Source organism: Erithacus rubecula, assembly GCF_903797595.1.
Source record: "Erithacus rubecula genome assembly, chromosome: 6".
Classification (NCBI taxonomy): domain Eukaryota; kingdom Metazoa; phylum Chordata; class Aves; order Passeriformes; family Muscicapidae; genus Erithacus; species Erithacus rubecula.
Window position 1 is genome coordinate 57444271 of NC_136688.1, and position 23857 is coordinate 57468127.

The 23857-nt window shown below is 44.7% G+C and overlaps 1 protein-coding gene across 7 annotated transcripts in view; it reads right to left on the reverse strand.

Annotated features, from left to right (window-relative positions):
* Positions 1 to 23857, reverse strand: part of FBXO34 (F-box protein 34) — a 38940-nt gene that overhangs the window by 3498 nt on the left and 11585 nt on the right. Inside the window, exons 2-4 of one of the 7 annotated variants that reach the window (XM_079307719.1) lie at positions 21965 to 22043; positions 10198 to 10297; positions 7608 to 7802 (exon numbers count right to left, since the gene is read on the reverse strand). In XM_079307719.1, the coding sequence (XP_079163845.1) occupies positions 7608 to 7684 (77 nt within the window). In that variant the 5' untranslated portion in view covers positions 7685 to 7802; positions 10198 to 10297; positions 21965 to 22043. Of the gene's footprint in view, positions 1 to 7607; positions 7803 to 7965; positions 7986 to 8062; positions 9298 to 10197; positions 10298 to 21964; positions 22044 to 23857 lie in introns of those variants that run through there. The other 6 variants (XM_079307718.1, XM_079307720.1, XM_079307715.1 and 3 more) reach the window with 6 other exon arrangements.

Genomic DNA, 23857 nt, shown 5'->3' on the forward strand with positions numbered 1-23857 from the left:
TCCAGCTGAGGACACTCACTCTCAAGGATGGGATTTTACAGTCAGGAACTCCAGGGCTGTGAAGGACCCCTTGGATGCTGGTGACACTGCAGCAGCAGCTCCAGACTCCTGTCTGGTCCTGTCACACCTCCACAGCCACCTTCCACTCAAAGCTCAGGAATGCCAGAGCCCAGGCACTGCCACACAGGATGCAACCACCAGGAGACTCCAGGCTCTTCTCCCAGCAGTAGCACACAAGCACATTACAGAACTAACTATAGATTATGTTTCCATGGTGATCTTTTGAGTTGTTGCACTCAAAGGCCTCCTCTTCAGGGATGATCTGTGCTTGAAAGTTGAAGAGCAGCAGGTTCATCATGAGCTGACACAGACACATCCAGGCACTGAATGTTTCCCTTGAGAGCCAACACCAAGAGTTAAGTATGGCAACTTTGTAGGTTTCTAGCCTAAAACCAGCTTTTAACTAAAATTCATTGGTCTATAAAGTCCAACAAATTTATAAGTGATGTTGTCCAAGCAGAGGAAGCCTCCAGGATTAGAAGCAGCTGTGCTGCCCAGCCACTGCTTTCCCTGAGGTTTGGTTCCTCCTTCTGGCCCTAGTGACAAGAAGGGAGGCAGGCACAGAGATTTTGGGGAGGTACATCAAGAAGAAGGGCTTAGTTCACCTTTCTACACCTCTTTGGTCCAAGCAGGGCTTTGAAGGCCAGAAAGCAGCTGCTGGAAATGCAGATGCCATGTTCCTTCTCTCTGGATTTTTTAGGGAGACCATCACCTGGCCCAAAACAATGCCCAAACCACCTGCATCTCACCTAGAGCCTGTGGGGTAAGAGATCCCAGTGCTGCAGACACACCTACCCAGCCCCTGGGTTCATTCTCTCCCCTCCTGTGCTAATTCCAGCTCGTTGGAATTGGGTCACCTCCCAGTTTAGTCTCCTCTGCAAAATGCAACTGAGCTACTTTGTTTGCCTCCTCAGGATGCTAAAAACTAAAATAATCTCATAAAAATAGAACTTTGGGGCGTTGAAATAGATGCATGGAGAGAAGAATGGGAAATTTAAGCTGCTGGAATTTGCTTTGGCCTCATTTTTCCCAGGGGCTGCCTCATTCTGGTTGTGCTTCACAGTGAAGCAGGGTCAGGCCACTGATGTGACCTGGCCAAAGCCCAGCCCAGAAGAGCAGCAGGTGAAGCACTGCAGCAAACTGCTGCAGAGAACAGTGCCTGCAGCCTTCCCCTCCCTTCCCTTCCAGAAGGACATTTCCCAGACTAGAGACAAAAAGCTCTGGTGGCTGCTCACCACTGTGCCCTGGGGAGAAGAGGTGAATACAATTAAAACACGACTTTGCATGCTGAAATCTCCTGAGCCAGGAGCAGAAGATCAAATTTCATTCATGAGTTTTCATGCCAAGGTGTTTGAAAGATGAGCTGAGCTTGTTTTTAAAAGCCTTTCTTCAAGCAGTTTTCAGGAATCCAGCAGGACAATCAGCTCAACACCCTTCATTAAGAGAAGCTGCAAAGGGAGGTGAGACCAGGTATTATATGAATAAAAACAGAACTAAACTGGTTTCCCCAACAGACTCAGGGGACATGTTCAGCCAGCACAGGTGGTTCAGCTGCTCCCAGCTATATCTGGTCTATGGAGAAAGACAAAGGGTAAAGTTCTGCCTCACCTATTACACATTTCTTGTTTAAGGTTATATTTCCTATGTTTCAGTTAGTCCCTGGCTAAGCCAACAATACCATTTAAGGTTGAAAAGTTATAATTTACATAACTAAATTATGCCTTAGTCAGAAGTTTTACTGCCAGAGTAATTGCCTCATTTGAATTCAGCATTCAGTTCATTGCACATGTTTTAATGGATCTGGATTTAAAGAAAACCTTCATCTAATAACTTCAGACAGCTCTAAAGAGCACTGCAAACTCCACAAGACCAGCTGCCACCTGCCTCAGAGTTTTCCAGCAGCAGGGAAGAGAACTTTCATTTTAAAAGCCACCTTAGCAATGTGCCTCACCTGAAAGTGTCACTTGGAAAAAAACAGCCCCCACCTCACAAGCCCTTTGCTGTGGACATGGAGAATGAACTTTCAGGCAATCACAGCTTCTCCCCTGCACATCAGCAGCACATTTCATCTCCAGCTCCTACAATTAGAACAAGGCTTCCCAGCAAAAATTGCTTTGAAGATGAACCAGAGCCCAGTGCCCACCCACAGACTCCCCTGTTTCTCAGTGCTGGCAAGCAGAGAGCTGTGGCAGCTGCAGGTAAGCTTTTAAATATTTAAAACCACCAAAAATAGTTGTTAAAAGGTGAAGTCACATATTCCCTATGACACTTCATTCCAGAATAACTCTGTTTGCTTTCCTCCACCCTTTAAGTTATCAAGCTCTCTAATTTTATCTTTAGAGACAACGACTCTTCAGAAGTCCACAGGAGCAAACATAAAAGGTTTTCAATCCCAAATGTGCAGTTTTAAATTGCTGATAAGAGAGAATTCTGCCAGGAGTGATCAGCACAACGAGCAGTGCTGCCTTTATACTGTTATTCCATCCTTAAGCTGATGAAATAAAGGGGCCAGTTTTTCTATTTCTAATCAGCCATGTCTGAAAAACAGGATACTTGCACTGCTGGAATGACACTGCTGTTTTTACAAGTCCTAACTACAGCTTGTTTCCACTGCAGTTTTATCAAGTTGGTTACTACACATTGTTGATACAGAAATATATTCCTTTTTATGAGCTCAGACACCCACACATCTCCTCTCCCCACCCAAGGGAAGACCCATAACCCATTGGTGGACTCCTCATCCCTGAAAATGTCCAAATCCAGGCTGGATGGGGCTTGGAGCAACCTGGTCTAGTGGGAGATGTCCCTGCCCATGGCAATGGGTTGGAATGAAATGGTCTTTGAGGTCTTTTCCAACCCAAATCATTCCATGATTCTACTTGCCAAGCTGGCCAGAATCTTCCAGCATCCTTTTGTATTTATGTATGTTCTAAATCACAGCAGCCTAAAACAATAATATATCTGCTTTAGTGGAAACTCCAGAGTTGGAGGAAGAACTGTTAGAAAAGACTCAGTTTTCACAATTCCTTTGTAAGGTCCACAGCCAGCCTTAATTCCCCTTGCAGCTCCCAGCTCAGGGATTCTGATGATGCCCTGTGAAGCCAAAAGATTTCCTCTGGCCAGCAAGAACAATAATAACAAAAAAGCCTGATCTTCACAAATAGCATATTCACACTGCAAGTTTTCTGGGCAAAGCACTGGTAGGTTTTATGAGGGTGAAAATTTCCATCAAAACCCCCAAGTTTCCTATGGATTTCTCCTTGTAAACACCAACTCCAGTCAACAAAAGCTCCTCACGTTGCTGACTGCACACCCAGTGCCAACTACAACTCTGAAAAACCCCTCAGGACATACTAATACAAGGCAGAAGCCAAAAAGAAAGAAAAAAAAAAAAAAAAAAAAGGAAGGGAAAAAAAATCAACAAAAACAAAATCAATAAAAACCCCACACCTCTGGCAAAGCATTCCTCTTCCCTGGAATCCCATTTCTCTGTCCATAGTTTTCCTCCATAAAGGACACTGACAATTAGCAAGGACTGAGCACTGAGTGGGAGTTAACCACAGTCAACCACTTGTTATTTCTGGAAGGGCTTGGTGGGTCCTTTGGGCTCCATCTGCAGTACCATTTCCATCCCCTCTGCACTGCCAGGGCAAGGCAAAGCAGACAGAGAGCTGCTTCAAAGGCATTCCATGGATTCTGCCTGGGAGGGAAAGTCCCAGGATGGAAGGAGCTCTGCTGCTCATGGAGTTTGTTCTGGAGCATGGCAAGGGTCCAAGCTCAGAGAAAGGAGGGCTGGGAAGCTCCAGAGCAGGGGTGGGTTTGACTCTGGCAGCTGTGGAAGCATCTGATTTCCTGAAAACCCATTCCCCTTGGAGCAGCAACTGCTCCTGACCCACCTCCCAACACCTCCAAAATGCCTCTTGCAGCAAAGGGAGAGCCAGCAAGGATTAGAGTGGGGTTTGAAGGCAAACAGAAGGCATGTGGCTGCTGAAGGAGAACTCTCTGCTCCACTGGCCAGCCTGGGGCAAGTGGCAGAATGCCAAAACCAGGGGGCAGAGCTGGCCCAGCAGAGCTGAGGAGCTCAAAGCTATGTGAGAACCCAACTCCTAATGCTGGGTCCCTCCCCAGCTTGTTCACCTGTGTCAGGTGCTCAGATAACCTGACTCTGGGGGAGACAACACCCAAATACAGCTGCACACAGCACAGCCAGAAAATCCATCCCACCAAGCTCATCATCTGCAGCACACAGAGGTTTTGGTGACAGAATGCACCCCCAAACCCAACACAGACCACTCCACTTTGAGGGCTCCCACCCATCAATGTTTTGAACATGTTTTACACTAAACACACACACACCCTTCAGTAAAGCACAGCTGCCTTGGCCACTTCCTAAATCTTGTATAAAATAAGTGCCACTGATTTGTCAGGCTTTTGTATAAAAGCACTCACCATGGATGGGGGGAGCTGCAGCAGCAATTCTGTGCTGAGCTCAGGAAACTCACAACCCTGCTTCCCAACCATCCAGACATGACACAGGGATGACAAAGCAGAAGGGAACAAAATCAACTGGAATTCAAATTATCAGCTGCTCCAGAAATGTGTAGCTCAGAAATGATGGGATGGCACACGTGAGGGGACATAGGATGAGGAGAAATCACAGAGGAACAATACAAAAACTGCTGGTTTCAGAGGGCTCCTGCTGAAAGGTGCCCAGAGCAGCACAGGTAAGTGACAAATGTCCTTCTGGAAATGTTTTCTTTTTATTAATTTGTTTCCTGATTTATAAAGTGAAAGAGGAGCAAGACCTTTCTTCATATCAGAGTGCAACAAATTTCCTGTGTTAATGAACCAACACAGAGTGATGCTATTTATAAACTTCATTTTTGTGCATACATAATGAGAACACATGAAAGGTTGCAGAAATTAACCTTGGACCACAAGATCAGCAACAGACTCAGCATCCAAAAGAAAAACCAAGCAAAAAGTAGAGCTGAAGGCAAGTTATCAGGTTGCCCTTTTGAAAATCAAGACTGAAAGAAACTGGGTCCTGAAGTCAGCTGTGCTGGGGAGGATTTCACTGCACACAGCATTCTCCAGGAGTCAGGTGGTGTTTTCATTATTAAGAACACATCCCAAACAAGATCTAAAGCAACTCCAACTGGATGTGATCCTTCTTTGTGAAGGATACCAGAAGCAGACACAAGTTTCAGGTCACATCACTTGGAAACTTCTATCTTAGAGATCAAAAAGTCCAGGAATAAACATGAGAACTGGTACAATGTTAAGTCACTGCAGAGATATTTAACAACAAAGAAAATGTGAAAGGTTTTTTAAATTTGTGAGAGAAAAGAGAAACAGGGCTGCAAGCAAGGGCAGGGCAGATATCAAGAGCACAACACAAAATACCCAAATTTGACTTTGCACCATTTTTAAAAAGGGGAGGTAAGGGTGATGATGAGGGCAAAAGCCCAGGCATTAATGTGAACAAGAGCATTGGCAGGAAGAGGATTAGAGAGCTTCATAAAAATTGTGAGGATTGGCTCATCCCAGTTTGAGAATCCAAACCAGATAGGCTCATGCACTGCAGGCCAAGAAACAGGATTTATAAACCTCTTGAAAGGCAACAATAGGAGATAATAAACATGTGGCACATTGGAGGGGGCACTGCAGGGGAGAAAGAGAAGGAGAATGATTGCAGCCTCTACAGGGCTCATATTCTGACTCCAATATAAAGGTGCTTTGCAAGCAAAGAGGATTAATGTGACACAGAGAAAAAGGGGGAAGAGGGAATAGTTCAATATGCCAGACTAACCTCAAGGTTCTCAAAAAAAAGCCATCTTTTTAGACCAATCTACTATATCTTCCTCACATGGACTTCAGAGAGCACAAAGAGATTTACTGGTTAAGACAGATTGGCAGAGAAATGGAAAAACAGACAAAGAAGCTGGCTTAGCAGCAGACAGCCCCAGGTGATGCTGAATAAGAAAATACCAGCCTGGAAACCAAAGACATGCCTCAAGAATCAGCCCTGGGAACATCTGATTTTGTTAGGAATGACCTCAGCACTAATTCTGCACCCACAGAAATAGTGGCAGTTCCAAAACAGCAGAGGCACAAAGCTCCAAGTAACAGAAACTGAGGAAGATTTTGAAATGCAGGCAGTGATGCACCAGCAAGAGGAACACCAATAAATTATGAAAGTAACTGAGGAGAACTGGCCACCATAGAAATATCCATGAAATAGGGAAGTGGAGGTGATGCTGTGACAGAGGTGGAGGTGATGCTTCAGCCAGAGCAGCTCCAGAGCACAGCACACACTTCTAGCCAGGAGTGAGAATATTCTGTGAGGGGCATCACAAGGAGAACAGCAGCAGTTGAAGAATGCTACTAGAGAACACTTGGGTCACTTGGCAAAACCACACATAAAGGTTAAAACTCCATTTTACAGAATGCAGAAGAAGAGGTAAACCACTGAAAATAAGCAGCAGTCCTTAGGCAGAAGGAAAATAAAGGAACAGAAACTCAAATGAGTCTATAAACTGTCATGAATGTTCAGCCTGGGAATGAAAAGAAGGTTCCTAATTGCACAGCAAGATCTGTCATCCTCAGTAATGGCTCAATCTACAGGAGGAGAGAAGACAAGATGTAAGAAAAGATGTAAATGTTTTTAGGCTGGACTAAGTTCACAGAAGGGATTGTGAGATCCTGCTTGGGAAAGCAAGGAGCTGGGTGACCCAGGAAGTCTTTTCCAGCACTAAATTACCATGAGACTAACATAGCAAGTATATGCTGTCTGCACAACCACAAGGAACAAAGGTTAAAAGTTTGCTTTAAACCCACACAGCCTTTGGAAACCAAAAAGCTGGCACTCTTCCTCCAGACTGAGGAAGTTTAAGAGCCTTGGTTTCAGAATAAGAATTTTTAAAAAAAGAATACACATATATTTTGAAGTAGTTTGAACTCCAGCAAACTGGCATGTCCTTGCATTTGCATGAGGACAAACTGTTCTGCACCGTGTTCCTATAAGGAGACACAGTGAGAGGCATTCACTTAATTGTCACATAAGCACAAGTGTTTGAAATCAATCGTGCATTTCTCCTTAATAAGAGAGTGAGCAATGCAAAATCTGAGCTTAAACTAATCTAATTACTTAGTCCATAGTAAGACAAACCACAATAATGACTGCCAGCATTTCCACTTGCTTTAAGCTGCCTGCATGTTTTAAAGCCTACTCTGATGAGCCTTTCGCCAATTAAGCTTTACTTCAAAGTCATGTTTCCCAAACTGATTTACAGCTGTTGCTAGAAAACCCAAGGACTTCTGCAAGCACACTACCAGCTGCAGTGAGTCTGTAGTTGTCATTATCAAATAAAAACGTCAGAGAACATTTCTGCCCTTAAGCCATTACAATGTTTCGCTTAAACGCTACCCAAAAGTCAGAATTTAGAGCAAACACTTGAGTGACAGCACAAGACAATAGGAGAGGACAAGGAGAAGGCTGAAATCAGTGCTGAATCCCCACTGCAGGCAGAGCAGTGTGTTCATACCGTTTGACTTGATGGAAGGTGGAGGATGTGGAATTGAGTGGTTCCCTGTGGAGGCCAGCTCTGCAGGAACTCTTCATGGTAACACCCTCTCTCCAGCTAAGGCACGTCGTCACAGCCAGTCCATCCTGGGCTACACCCCAGGCTCCCCCATCAGCTCTGCCTGCCCCACACTCAGCTTCACCGTGTCTCTGCCACCTAAAAAAACAAACAGAGAGCTACGTGAGAAGATCACCAGCACAGGTGATCAGGACATGGACCTTCCCATGAAAGAGAATAGCTAAATATATAAATATAAACAAACCCAAACATGCTATGCATGCATAGATATAAAAGATACTCGGATATAAAAGAACTTAACATCATCATGCCAATATTGCAGCTGGAGTTCCTGAACACCACCAAACACAAATGAACAGACCCACCATGGCCTGTCTGCACACAGAGAGGTTTTTCACCTTATATCCAACTGCAGTGCTACCTTGGCACCTCCCACGGAACACGCTGTCTTCCCAGCTCCATGTAAACAGGACGCCCAAGATCTCTCTGCTTGTTAGCACCACATCAGGATTTGGAGGGAAGTAGCTGCTAGCAGTGAGATTTGAGGCTGCCAGGAGTTACGTTAGCGCTCTAATCAAAATAACGTGGTGGATTTTATAAAAGGACAGAAAACATGTCACCACACAGCCTCCAGGTCTTGTGAAAACTGCCCTGTTTTTGCATTACATGCAGATAAGACAGATTACACCAAAACAAAGCTGTTCTGCAGTATCTCTTGTTCTCTCTCCCTGGGCTGCTGCCTTCTCCACCTTGTCCTTGGAGCAGACACTCTTACCGGCGCTTTAACGCACTTTGATGGAGAAATAACAACAACCTTCAAGCTGGAACATTAAAGGGAAGAGTGACACAGCAAAAGAGCCCTGGAAAACCTCAAATACTCCAGCCTGAGCTGCCAGCAGATTGTTTTAGAGACCATTTGCTTCCTCTCTAGAGGACTGTGCACAATGATGCCGTAATAAAGGAATGCCATTTGAGGATGCTAACTATGGAACCTTGTCCCCAGGGAGCTGTGATTTACTGCAGCAGGTTACTCTCCTTTTCAGCAGCTCTGCCCAGTGCTCCTACTGCTGCCCTATCCCTGCTTCTGCAGGGATTGACCCTCTCACATTACTCCCTTCCCAACACAAGAATCCCCTCTATGCCTAGCTCAGCACTGTTTGACCAGTGTGGTTCACAATCAGTGCTCCCACTGAACACTCCTGGCCTGGAAAACCTGCTCTTGGGTAGCCACACTTGCCAGGAAAATGATGAAGGATGAACCTTCCAGACAGGAAAAAAACCAGAAGCTGGTATAGATCCACCTGACTTGATGTCTGCTACAGCAATTCCATGGTTTGCCTAATGATGGCAAATAAGAGGTTAAGCATTTGCCTACATTTGAGTAGCAGGAGCCTAAAATAATATATAAAATATTATATAAACACATTCCAATTCCAGTCTTCATGAAGAAATCTCTACTGAGCTCTACACAAGGCTAAGAAATGTGTGGGGTGGAGGAGATGGAGGTGTGGCAGTGGCAGAGCAGGAGGAGAGCATGTCCTCTGCTCCAGGGATTCAGGATGACCAGGAATTAGGCTGCCATGATCAGCAACAGTAGAAATTGGAGCTTTGTAGTTAAACACCATTTTCATAAGACTATCCAGAATCTCTAACAAGGACCTACCTCTATGAGTGAAACCTAGGCACAAACCCAGCTGTTTCTGATGTTCTCATGCTGTAAAGATATATATTCACAAACAGTAATTCACAGAGAAGAAAAAGAATACACCGGGTGCTTTAGGAAAATCAAACACAAAAATCATAACTTTCCCATGAACCATCACTAAGAGGCACTGAAATTCTGACTTTTCTCCAAGCTTTTGTCTGGCTCTCCTTCTGGCTTTACTAACACTAGCATTTCAAACTCAGCAGGAACTGTATCACAGAAACATGATTATATCCACACCCAAATAAACTCAACCACACCATTTCAAGAATGCCACTCACTTTTCCAATAGCTTAAATCCTCTCCATGGATCCCTGGTCAAGAATACCACATGTTTTATCCTAGTCCCATTTCTCTGGAGACCAATTAAGAATTAAAAGATAAAAAGCCAGACAAAGAATTAAAACCCAAAGATATCTTGTTTGCAGTAAAGAGCTTGAGAAGCAAATCCATCAAGAGAAGTGGTTCAGGTCAGGAGCAGCCAGAACCCTGATCCAAGCATAGGCATTGTATGGTGGGATTTCAGGAGTTTAGGAAGAGACCAGCAACTACTAGAGGGAAGCAAAAGCTGACAAAATAGACACAGCCAAGTTCTGATGGGCACTGCAGCACAGACCCAACCACAGCTCCATACAAAGCATGCTTTTTCCCCCCTCTGTAGCTGCTGGGCTATAGAAAAGAGCTGAAATAGACTATTAATGCCAGCAAGCTCCTGACAAATTCCTACTGTGTGAGGAGTAAAAAGCTGTGCTTGTGGATTAAAAAAAAAGGAAAAGGGAAAAAAAAAAAAAAAAAAAGAACAGCATTTAAGCTAGCAGATATACTTACTGCCTTTTAACTACCACTGTTTCTGTACCAAGGCTGATCCTTAGCAGAAGGAGCTGCAGCCGATTTAAGTTTTGCACAGAGTCGGGTACAGCCCGAAAAACTGAAATACAGATGCACAGAGAAACAAAACAGAAGAGGAAGTTAAAACCCTAATCGTGCTCTTCTCCCTCTCTGAAACCACCCCCAAACATATGCCTTTCTGCACAAGACGTGGGAAGGACTCGGGTTTTGGCAGCAGAAAGCATCACATCCTCTCAGCCGCGGACAGCAGCTCAGGGAACCGTCCCACAAAATTCCCCGTCTTATCACCAGGTTTGAAACTGCTGCAGCTTAGGAAAACAAAGTATCAACTCAACCAGGCTGCAGTCAAGGTCTCCCCATGTAGCAATTCACTACAGCTTTTGATATTTTGATAAGTGCAAGTGTGTTTTAGCTGTAGCAACAGTAACTGATCAACAAACCAGTTCAAAGGGTGGGCACATCCTCCCAGAAAATTTACTTTCTTGAAAAGAGGCCACGGCCTTGGGACTGAGCAACAATCACCCTGTTGGTGAAAAACATGTGTAAAAACACATTTGACCACCCCACCTCCATGCAGGGGAAGCTTTGGGATGCTCCACAGGGATGTCACTCTGGATCAGCTGGGCAAAGAGCATCAGCACACTCAGGATGCAGAAAGAAGCAGCAGCAAATGTTTCAGAGCAAAACTCAAGAGGAGTTAATACCAAGAACAGTCATTAAGGCAGAAAAAGTCCATTAGTCCAAGTATTTTTTTTCTTGCAAGAACCAGGTTCCATGTCCATTCTGCCACCATGGAGCTCAAGTTTAGGTTGTTAAATGATCCTTGTCTCCAAAAGAGTAATTCATCAGACACACAATTCTGCCATCCTCCAGCCAAGCCACCTCTCCTTCCTTCCCCAAACACCCCTCAGGACACCTTTAACAGCACCAGATTCTCCTAAGCAAGAGGCTTTGGCACAAAATCTTTCCTCATCCCAACACTCCTACTGGGAATGATCCACAGCAGCTCCCAGGCTAGGTCTGACATGAAGTAATTGACACACCAGGCCCTCAGACACCTACAGGAACACAACCATTTCTTTTTAACTGTCCTTCAGTGTTTAAAACACCTAAAGAACTGCCTTTTAACCCTAAAGGAGCCATCACAGGCATCATTTGCCTTGTGAAACCTTGTGTGCTCAGCTTGCCCTCTGTCTGATGGTCAATCAGATCTGGTATTATCTGATCTAAAGGCAATGAAACTGCCCCAGGGCCTCCAGCTGGAATTAATGTGAATTAATGTGTTTACTCCCACACCAAACCAGCTGATGGAACTTCTGCTAGGCACCAGGAACTAGAGATGGCAAAGCAGCAGGACCTGGTTACCATCACCCTCTGCCCATTTCCCCACCAAATTCACTCCAGCCCTTCCTTCTCAAAGCTCCTCCAAGCTCCCATCCCTGGATCACACCAGACTGAGCAATTTACATGAAAACTGAAGATTCCCATGTAAGCAGACTCAGCAGAGGCCACAAAGATGAAGAGGGGTCTGGAGCATCTCTCTTATGAGGCAAGATTCCAGGAGCTGGGTCTGTTTAGTCCTTCACACCTTGCCCTTTATCAGCACTGCCTCCCTGTCTGATTTGTCACCTGAAGCTGCTCAAGGAGCTGGACAAGGACAGAATTAACCCAAAGTGGTCAGCTCCCTGAACCCACTCACCCCTAACTTGGCAGGAACTCACAAAGCCCAGCAGGACAAGGTTCTCCAAAACTCAGACTAGACCCAGCCATCTCCAATCCACACCTGGAATCATGCTGGAAAATGGATTTTAGCTCCTTTCAGTGGAAAGAAACACTCCTGAATGCACAGTGGGCAAAATGCAGAGTGTTTCAGAAGCAGGGAAATGAGCATGTAGGGCTCCAAGGCAACATTTGACTCCTCACTGCTGTCAAACAGCACTACTTGCTGTACTGATAAGCATGTGAAATGCTTATTCCAATGAAGCACTACAGGGAGAACCTGTTTTCTTTCCAAGCTCATGTCAATAAAGAATGAAAGGCTCCACATTTGTGGTTTACATGCTATCTCTCTAGGTGGGGTAAGTGTTGGAAGGACTAAGTTGTCCCCTCAAAAGGAAAATCTCAGAAGGAAAAAAGAAAATAAAAGACAAGCTCTGCTGCACCCTCTTAGCCCTGCATGAGTATTGGGAAAAATAATATTACAAGTGTTTCCCTTGTTCAACTATTCCTGAAAGGTTTCAGCTGCCTTGCACAATTTGGGCAAGGACATCACTTGCTGCTCAGCTGGGAAGAAGTTAAGAACTGGCTCATTAAATTTGTTCTGCTTGATCCAAGAGGAAAACAAAACCAGTAAATCCCTCAGTGGGCAGTGCTGCTGCAGCTCTGGTGACAAACACACGGGGCTCACACATCACTCTGATTTCTAGAAAGCTGCCTTGGCACCCCTTGGCACTGCCACATGCCCTGAATGACAAACTGGGAGTAGCAGAGCCCCTGTGAGTGGGGCTGTGCCAGCTCACAGGGCACAGGCAAAAATCCTCCCTGAACACACCACACTTGAGGCCACATGACCCACGAGCCACATCTGAATTATTTAGCCTATAAAACTACATCTGTTTTGCCATGCAGATTGGGAATTAATGAAAGCTCAGCTGAAAGGCTACTTTCTTGGGGAGAGAGGAAGGAGAAAGCTTCCAGAAGCCTTCCTATTATAGAAGCAATAGAGCTGGTTCCAAATATAGTAGAGCAGCACTCCCAGAGCTCTGGAGACGTCGTGCCCTGGTTTTGTGAGGATGAGGTCTTGCTGGATGCAGAGATGGCTACAAAGGACTGCAAGATGCAGAACTGACGTGGAAAGGGAGTTTCAGGACAACCACCAGAGGCAGAAACCCAGACTGCCTCTATGAAAGATCAGCCTGAGCACCAGGAGAGCCAACCTGCCCCACTTTAGAGAAGCCAGCAAGAAGAATCCCATCTTTTTTGATAAGCTTACTAAAAAAGATCCTGATTATTATTCTCATCATTACTAGTATTATTACAACCCTGACATGGCAGATTAGGATTGCCAACACTCATTTCATCACCCTGTTTTGCCTGTGGTAGCAGGGATCCTGGTGCCCTTGACTCACTTTGGCACACAGAGGGTGGATCTGTTTTTGCTGTGACAGCTCATAAAGTGACCATCACATGCCCTGCCTGACAGAAATTCCTCACCAGTTCACCAGGAACAGTTTGTTAGCAATCCAGCAGCAGGAGATAAGGATCCATTTTAATTCTAGAAGTTTGATTCTCCTGTTTCCTGGCAGATCTTGTAACACAACAGAAATAAACTCAGTTGCAAAACTCTGACTGCAAGTGTATCTTTGGGTATCTCTGCATCTGTGTACTCCAGCAAGGCTCTGGCCTTTTGATTGGTAAATAACAGCAAAGTAAAAAGTCACCAGAAAATCAAAAATCTCATGCAAGACACTAGAGAGGGAAGAAGCCCCCCTGCACCATGGCACAAAATGCACAGATATAATTGCTCCTGCACATCTCTCCATGGGGTATGAAATGGCTTCTAAAGCAGCAGAACAAACCTACAGCAGACTTCTAAATATCCAGCAAATAAATAAACACAGTTCCTTCTTTAGAACTCTGCTAATGAGGAAACCCCCACAGCAGGTGACCCAACCTGAAGCACTAATCTCATCAGCTTTAAAACTCAATTCACTGAATGAAATATGGCCTTAACAGGTTTCTAGGGCTCTAACTGGTTTGGACCAGCCCTTGGGTTGCCAATTCTCCTTTCTGAGACCACCCCATATTCCCTGATCACATGTCCAGATCTACACAGTTTAGCAGAACAAGGGGTAATTCATTTTTATTTACTTCTGTGGAATCCTACCCTTTAATCAAAAGGTTATTTTGTGCATTTCTCTGCCCTATACCACTGTGGATACCTTTTCAGCAGAGACAGAGGAACAAAAGAATCCCCAAAAACCCAAAGCAAACCAAACCCACACAGGCATAAAAAAAGACTCCAAGCAAAACAACACAGTTTCATCCACATGGATTTATTCTGCCAGTCCACTGTAGGGCTGAGAGGTTCCAATATCCATTGGGCATCTCTAAAGTGTCCAGATTGCTCCTAATAGTCTCCAAATGCAAATTCAGCAAGCCTTGCTCAGCAGTACGAACACTAGGTTAAGTAAAACTACCAAAAAAAGAGTTTTAGAAGTAACTGTGCCACTATTTGCAAATATTTGGATAGGCTGGATAAGGCCTCAAGCAACCTGGTCTAGTGGGAGAAGTTCTTGCACACAGCAGGAGGTTGGGATGAGATGATCTTTAAGGTCCCTTCCTAAGATTCCATGATTTCTGTCATTCAAAATGTTCAAGTTTTTTCTATCATATTCCTGAACCCACTCTGTTGTCACATAAGAGCATTTTCCAACTATTTTTAGTATGTCCCATGAATTGTCACAAAACCTTAAATCTTTTCAAACTTTTGTTTAAAGTAGGCCACTGCTGGTGCCTCAATGTCACACTTTCACAGAGAACTATCTTCCACCTGACAAGGACAATGCAAAAATGCTGAACTCAAATCTCAAATTTATAGGTCAGCAGTTTACTAAAAAATAAGTGCTCTGCACTTAGGGAAAGAGCTATCCAAGTATACCCAACTTCAGGACAGATTTCATGCAGAAAGATGTTCAAACTATTTTTCACAGCACATTTTGGAACAAAGTGCTTCATTGCATCTGCAAACTTCCACCAGAGCAGATTCCCTAAGAATATCTAAAAACAACCCACCCACCCACAAACAAGACACACCAGAACCCACACCCTCTGAACAAGCTTTGGATTCACTGGGCTTTCCAGCTGTGTCTTATAAAATAAAGCACAAAGCTCCTAAAGAACAGGTTACAATCTAAGACAAAAAAAATATATATAAATCACTAATTAGTGTCAGGTTCTAACAGAGCTTCTACTGGAGGTCAGGGCTACTCCAGGCCCTTTCCAGCCAGCTCCTCCTGTCCCACCACAGGATGTGGCTGAGCCCAGCACTGAAGCAGTTGGCACCACTGAAGAAACATTTATGAAAGGGGAAGAACACATGACAGAGAGATGCTGAGGAAAAACCCCACAAAGGCCAGGGAAGGATAAGGGGAGCTCCATGGCAGGGCAGGTCACACCCCACAATAAAAATAGAGAGAGAAGATTGTTTTTATGCTTGTTTCTTACTATTATTTTACTACTCTAGCCATCAATAAATGATGCTTTTTTTGTTTTGTCACAGCAGTAATCAGTAATCACATGAACTTTATCTTGACCTTTAAGTTCTCTTGGCAGTCCTTATGTGACATCTCCAAGTCCAGGTCCTGGCAGGCAACAACCTCCTCTGGACAGTCTGTGAGGTGGGCAGATGGATGTGTCTGTCCCCTGCAGCAGGGAGTCACCCACCACAATCACTCACAGCTTATTATTAATGTCAAGTCTTCAGGAGGGACAGGAATATTCCTCCTTGTATGGAGAGTGATCACTTCCCAATCTCTCTTTTATTCACTTCTGACTTCTTGTGAGACGTGGTGCAGATCTCACTGGGACCCCTGATGGAGGGGGGAATTCAGACTTCTGAGCTCTCTGAAAACATCCTATTTAATAGAACCCTATTTCATAGGGCCCTTGAAAGTTCAGGTTGGAAGAAACTTCAAAATCCATCAAGTTTCAACCCCCAGTCATGGGCAGGAACACCTTCTACTATCCCAGGTTGCTCCAAGCCCCATCCAACCTGGTCTGGGACACTTCCAAGGATGGGGAAGCTTCTCTGGGCACCCTGTGGGGAGAGAATGACACCCCCTGACCTGCTGCCCATTCCTGCCTGGAAGCAGCCCTGGACTCAGTGATCCCTCTGGACTGGGAGCACACATGGCAGGCTCACACTCTTCTCTTCACCCATCCAAGTCCTGGGCTGTCCTCAATCACTCCTTGTCCCAGTCTGGACTCACACCTGGGACTGCCCTGACCCAGCAGCAGCTCCTTGCACCTGCACCTGTGTTCTCATACAACTCCTGGACCTGGTGACACAGCTCCTGGATGGGGACACACCTTCTGGAGAGATGACCCAGCCCCAGTTTCCTGGACAGAGAGCAGCCACTCTTTACAACCAGAGGCTTCCTGAGCTCTGTTGCCACCAGGTCTCTTTGGGAGGGACTCTCTGACATGGTTGGGGCTGCCAGGAATGAGCTTCACTCCTACAGCTCCAGCAGCATGAAGTCATGCAAGGAAAGGGAAAGAAACAGGACACCAGGGTGCCACAGCCAGCAACACAAAGCTGGAATCCTCACCAGGGACAGAGGAACAGCACAGCAAGGCAGACAAGACTCACAAGAGCTGTGATCCAATGGACCCCTGATATCCATCAGGCAGAAACAGGCACCTGCAGAGCTCACCCAAGCACAGACACAGCAGGGCACTGGTGAGCAGGGCTGGGCTCACACAAACACAGATGAAAAAGCAGCATCTGGGTATTTCCTACCCTAAACTGCTTTGCAGCTTGTAAAAAAGCACAGAACCCATTTCAAGGGACCAGAAAGGACTTTGAACAGCCAAAGCACAGACTTGTGACACGTCATGGCCAAAGGGCTCACAAGACACAAGGCAGCCAAGAGGACACATTACAAATCCTTCCCAGACAAAGTAGCACCTGGGTTTATAGAAATCCTCAAGAGAATGTTATACACAAAACATCTGCTGAACCAACCCAGCTTCAGAGAAACTCAGGGGTTTGGACTGGTAAACTCCAGAAGAGACCAATATTAAATACAGTATCTTATTGCATGATTGTTTCAAAGGACTGTTTAAAATCTAAACTAATCTGGAAACCTACCAATTCCACAGATCTTTAATCTTTTTTTAGCTCTATTTTAAAGGATTTCTTTGCCATTTATAACTCAAAAATTACTGGAGTAAAAAATAGTTTGATATTTTCAGAGCTTTGTAGTCAATACACCTAGCAACTGACACAATTAAAATTTCAGAAATCCTAAGCATAGCACAAATTCCACTGTAATTCATTCTTAGGGAAAAAAAGAAAGGCCCCAAAATAGAACTGAAATTTCAGTAAAAGACAACTTTTGCACACTTATGAACTGTGACAACTTCTGCTTCTGTCTTTCCCTTTTCACATTTCCTCTTCAAATATCAGTGGCACAGACCTATAAGAGGACACCAGAAATAATTCTGGTGCAATTATTTCTATTAATAACCATTGTGAAAGGATGAACTTCTCTAAAGTCCACTAAAAACATGAGATTCAGGTTTGTTTAACAGGACTTAAAACTTTTTTTTTATGAAAAAACATAGAAAATATAAAATCATAGAATGGTTTGGGTTGGAAGGGACCTTAAAGATCACTCTGCTCTAATGCCCTGCCATGGGCAGAGCCACCTTCCACTATCCCAGGGTGCTCCAAGCCCCATCCAACCTGGCCTGGGACACTTTCAGAGATGGGGCAGCCACAGCTTCTCTGTGCCAGGGCCTCATCATCCCCACAAGGAAGAATTGCTTCCCAATATCTAATCCAAATCACTCCTCTTTTATTTTAAAACTGTTCTCCTTTGTCCCATCCTTACCTGCTCATGTAAAAAGTCACACTCCCACTTTTTCCCAAGTCCCTTTAAGCACTGGAGGGGCTCCAAGGTCTCCCCAGAGCCTTCTCTTCTCCAGGTGAACTCTCCCAGCTCTCCCAGCCTGGCCCCAGGGCAGAGGTGCTCCAGTTCCCAGAGCATCTTTGTGGTCTGCACTCCTCTAGACCCGCTCTAACAGGTCCAAAAAATAGTTTAATAATCAAGAGAGAAAAGGAAAAAATACCTGCATTGCTCTCTAACCCAATATTCCCACTGCTCCCTCTAGCACAAACAATATTTTCTTCTTAGAGTTTCCCCCTCTTGGACAAAATGGAGAAAATATGAATAAACCCCACCAAATCACTAAGAAGTGAAGCAGAAAATAAGGAGCCCACAATTGTGGTTTGGGAGGGATGGTTTAAGTGAGGCAGCTTTGGAGCTGGGGACTGTGACCCTGTTGTGGAAATCTCACTTTACCAACCAAATGTGCCACTGCAGAGCTCCCACTCACCACCCTGGCTTTCAACAACCAATTCTCTCCCAAAAGCCAGCTGCAGCTTGCCAGCCCAAATACTGAATTTCCAAAGCAATCACCAATCTTGAGCCCTCACCATTTGATATCTCTCACCAATTCTCTATGAGCTTGCAGGAAATAATTTCAAACAGCTCCCTCAAGAAAAGAAGTTTCAAGCCTTAGTTTTTTCCATCCCTGCACTATTTCATAGCTCTGATAATTATACCACTGACTAAATCTCCAACTGGGAATAGCTGTTTTTATCATCACTATTAAAAACAGTCCCTCACACTGTTAGGAATCTGGAAATTCACTGGAGCTCCATCCCACCCTTCTGCCTCTCAAAACACTACAGAGCAATGAAAGTATGTGCTGAAACCAGAGGATCCCTGTGCTGAACAACTCCTGCCATTTCTGGGTAACTGCAACTGCTTCCCAAGCCAACCATGGAGCCTTGGTTATTGATTTTAGAGAGGCAAGTGGCACCAGAGCTCTGAAAGTCAAAGTTTTCCACACTGGACTGCATTTTTAGAAATGCAGCAGTGACATGCATGCTAAAAAGCTCCTCACATTCACCTAGTTTTGTTGGTTTTATGCTTGTTTTTTAAATTAAACTCAAAAGATCATCTGCAGTTTTCCTTTCCTAAAAACACATTATCTTGGTTTTTACACCTTGGCCAGAAGAGTGACTGACAGCTCTCAGAGAAGTAGCAAGATGCAGAAAAACAAGAGTTGAAAGAAAAGTGGATTTAAAAAACAGCTTTTAATTATCTGAAGGTACAGTTGCCAAGTAGACAGCAAAGAGGTTGTGCATCACCTACAGATGGGAAAATTCCCCCAGGTTGATTTCACAGGCAATTAAGTGGATTAACCTATTAGAAAGAACAAAATAGATATATATATTTTTTTTTTGTGGATGCAAGTTTCAACAGCTTGAAAAATCATTGCCACCAGTACTTTGATATACAGGATCAACAAACTGTTCTATCACACTTCAAGTCATCACCATCCATAAACACACCCTATAAAAAAAACCTCACCCTCTTTTTTAATGTATCTTCTGTCATTATTTCCTTCTCAGGGAACAGCATCTCTCTTGGCTCCCCACTTTGAGTATCACTTCATATATCAATAATTCTTTTATTGCTGATAAAGAGAAGCATCGACACCTTGGAGCTGTTTTACACACACCTCTGCACACACATATCCCATTATATCTGCCAGATGCCACTGTATAAAGTATTTGTCAAACAGAAAAGCACCAAAGCACAGATTTTCAGCTTTCCAGGATCCCTCTGCTAAATCCTGGGTGTGCCTACTTTTGTTTGGTATCAAGTTCCTCCTGCTGGCTCTGCTGCAAGAGCAAACTAAAGGGATAGTTAAGTTTTTCCCCACCACCAAAAACATCTGTTCCTTTTCTGAGTTCTCCAGACTTCCTTCCCCTTGACTATATCACAAAGCCTCTCTTTTCAGCAAGCCTGCCTTCTTGATAGTCCATCCCCATTGTCTTCTTGTTCTCTGCAGAGCAGCTTGAATCACTGGGTCTTGCAGAGCTTCCAGTCCTTTCAGCTCAAGGCCAGGGTCTGAATTCAAGCATCATGATTTACAGAGAGGGTTGTTAAACTCCTTCCCTGACTCTTTTTTAACACTCTACAGTTTCCTGTCCTGGGAGGCAACCAAACTGCTGCAAGAAATGCCAGTTTCTGTTAAATATCCTCAATTCCTGTGACACTGTGCATTTAAAACAATTATGTTACTTTCAAATCTTGCACTGTAACAGCTTTTATGCCATGAAGTGCAGAGATGAGCAAAAATTACTTTAGCACCAAGGAGTGTGACTTGGTTATTTGCTGCATCTCACAGCATTTCTAGTTAACATTCAGGCTTGGCACAACCCACCATCCGCTCGAGCACACAGCACAATGTCACCCCTCAAAACCCCACTGTTCAACCTAAAGGAACTTTTTTTAATTTTTTTTTTTTTTAAGGGTGCGTCAGCTGCTCACTGAAAGTGGGAATGCTTCATTTAGCACACACACACACTTGTTAAACTGCTCACAGCATGCAAATAAAACACTGCATTGTGCAAAAGTCATTCAGTCTCCCCATCCGTAGATATGAGCAGTGGAACCACGGCCAGGAAAGAGAAACTTGGAACAACGTGCAAATATTTCAGCCCCTTATTCCCAATATTCACATCCCAGGCTAAAGCCCACAGCCCTGTCATGCTGAGGGGTGACCATGTTTGAGAATCTGCCCTGTGCAATGGGTGGGAAAATGACCATTATCTGTCTTGCCCCTGGACTGCACCCTTTTATTTGTAGTTATTACTGCAAACTGCCTTTTTTTCCAGACAATGGTTGTGTTATTATAGGTACCTTCATGCCGTGCCAAAGCACATACACACAGCAATTCAGAACAATCAGCCTTGTTTTCATGGGAGCAAAGGTTGCAGCCAAATGAAATGGGTGGAGATCACATTAAACAATCTTGGAATCTGCTAATAGGATATAGGAAAATGTGATCATAATGCAGATGCAGAGTTCCCCTTTCACCTTCCAATGGTACGGATAAAATAAAAGCTTTGGAAAACCAATTAAACTGTTTGAACAACATTAAGCAAGTTAAAGTGTTCTCAGGGTGCTTACAAGACCACTGAGAGGTTCTTTAAAATTAAAACAAAGCAGCGTCCGCTCAAAACTCTGAAAGCAGAAATCATTTCCCCACCACAGCAACAATGATCTGTTCCACCACCTGTTTTAAAGATAAAGGAGACCTGCAATTCATCTGCTTCTCCATGGTGAAGAGAAGCTCATCAGGACAATTGTTCCTGTCTTAGAGACAGGATCAGCCCCTCCTCTAAATGGGGAATTTTCTCAGTGAGGCACCTTGGTTGGTCAGCTGTAACCTGCATTCCCCTTGTTTGCTTTTGAGATGTGCATTAGTCAGCTTTCTCCTCCACAAAATCTGATTGTGCCTCTGCATGATCGTGCACTGAAGTCATGTCCTTGAGCGTGTGACATCAGTCTGTTGCCATGGCAATGCACAGGGCAGTCCAAAATTCAGTATTATGGCATCACTGCGGGATCAGACAGCGGAACAAGCCAACGCCTGAGAGCTGGTTAATGCAGCATGAACAGCCAAGACATTTCCATCTAAATGTTAAAGTGTAACTGCACTTCATCATAATATTCTTCATAAATATGCCTAGAAGCCTCAAGAAAGACAATCCAGAAGGTCAATGAATTGAAGAAACAGACAAACCATCATGCATCACTAAAAAGAAGGACAATATGTTTTTAAGGATGGCCACCAAGTATGAAGAAAGCTTAGTTCAGGTCTCTGAATAGAAACCACCATCTGTTCCTAAGGCAACACCAGAGCTACCTAAAGACACCATCCACACAGAAACAGGGATGGCCCTTCAGCACCCCAAACCAAGTGTTGGGTTGCACCCAGTTTTTCTGGAAATCAGAGACTGGAGGATCACTGCACTGTCAGCCCTTTCTATGGGACAGCATTACATAAGACACAGTTCTTCAATTTCAAGCTTTGAAGCAAAGATCAGCACAGCATTAACCCAAACTGTAACAAAGCCATGTAGTTTAAAAAAGGCTGGTACCTGCCAAGAGTTGCTATTCCATGTAGGGTTAGACATTACAGTTCTGTAGGTTCCTTGCACACTCACGAGAATGGCATTTCTGAAGAGCAAAAGGGAAGGAAAAAGGAAATTAGTGACACAGTAACGGTGTTAACAACCCACTACTCAGCTCTAAAACCTGAAAGATCCCGTTTGGCCAGAGCAAAGGGCACATGGAAACAGCCCATGCATTGCTGACATGGAGAACCACCAATTCAAGGTCTTCATTGCTGACTGATGGAATACACCCCAAAAACAGCCCAGCAAAACTACAGGTGGCTGGGCAGAAGCCAATTTGGCACCACGAGAGCAGCCCAGGGAGCAGAGATAGCAGAGAGGAGGGACCGCAAAGCGCCCAGAAACCACAGTGGGCCCCTTTCTTTACCTGCTCCTCTGCTTCCATCAGGCACACATGTTTTGGGATCTGGGTGTGGATTCTCAGTGGCTGCTCTACACCCAGACTCCTCAAGCCCCTGGAGTGCCAGTGCTGCTGCACTCAGTGTAACCCAGCCCCTCCCCGGTTTCATTTTGCCTCCTTCCGCTTTCCCTTATTCATCCACGCGTCTCCAACAGCTCAGTCAACACTTCCTTCTGCAGAGCTGACCTCCAGCCTTCCCACAACCCCAGACGCACCCAGAGTTTCTTAACAGTGCCATTAACGAGGCACAATTTGCGTTCTCCACACGGATGTAGCCCTCACCCATTTCTAATCCCTCCACCCATGTCCCTGGCTGTAATTACCCCATCCCTTATCTAATACCCAGCACAAGCCTCGGGGCTGAGAGCCACTGTTTGTTTGGCTCTGCAGCGTCACACACCCCACCGGTGTTGTATAAATAAATTCCACAACCTGTTTGAGCCTGAGCTTGATTGAGATTTGAATTACTCCAGTTTCCAAGTGACTGCTGCAAATACCTTCACTCGCTCGCTTACGCAATCGGCCACCAAGGCAGCTCCAGGGCCAAACACCAGGACAACCAACTGCTCCCCTGGACCACAACTACACAGAAAACAGCTTCAATCCCTCTACCTTTAAATATTAATTGCAGATTATAAAGGGATGAGACAGGCAGAAGCATACAGCTCTCAAAAATGTGCCTCTGCCTGTCACCTGAAGGACAAGTTCCACATGCCGGTGTCACCTCCCAGCCACCAAAGCATCCAGGCTTTGCCACAACCCTTAACACTCAGCAGGTTATCCAGCCACAAGTCTGAAGTACCAGGGAGGATGATGAGATTCTGGAAGTAACTTTGAGCCAAATGGATTTCAGAGCAAAATAAAGCCAGCAGGCTTCATCTCCATGGAGCTGCTGCAACATAACATAGGCTGAGCAAGCCACTCAGGGCAGAGGTCTTTCTTATTAAGTACCTAGTAAATTCAGATTAAAGTCAGACAGCTTTTTCCCCTCCCTCATATAAAAATCAGATGCTATCCAGCCCAAGGAATCAATCCAGCTTCTGCAATAAGAAAAACCTGCTCACAGCTACATGACACTACACAAAATCCATAGAATTGTGGCCCTTCAGGTACTCGTTAAAAACTATTTCCCTAGAAAAGTCTCCAGTAACAATTTGCCTTCAATTCATTTTCTGCAGTGAAGATGGATGGTAAATAAGTACTGGGTATGGAAGCATGTGAGAAGTCCCAGTGCAGCCATCCCAGGTCATAAACACACCAGTGTAATCCCATGGACATTCACCAAGCACCCACCTGCTCCCATGCACTGATTCCAACATCAGAGGGACCATCAAACCCCAGAGCCAAACACCAGGAAGACAGGAAGGAAGCACCAAGGCATTCTGTGACCATTAAAAGGCAAACAGAAGCCAGAGAAGAGCCAAGGGTGGGTGTATGTGATGGTGTTTACAGGTGGA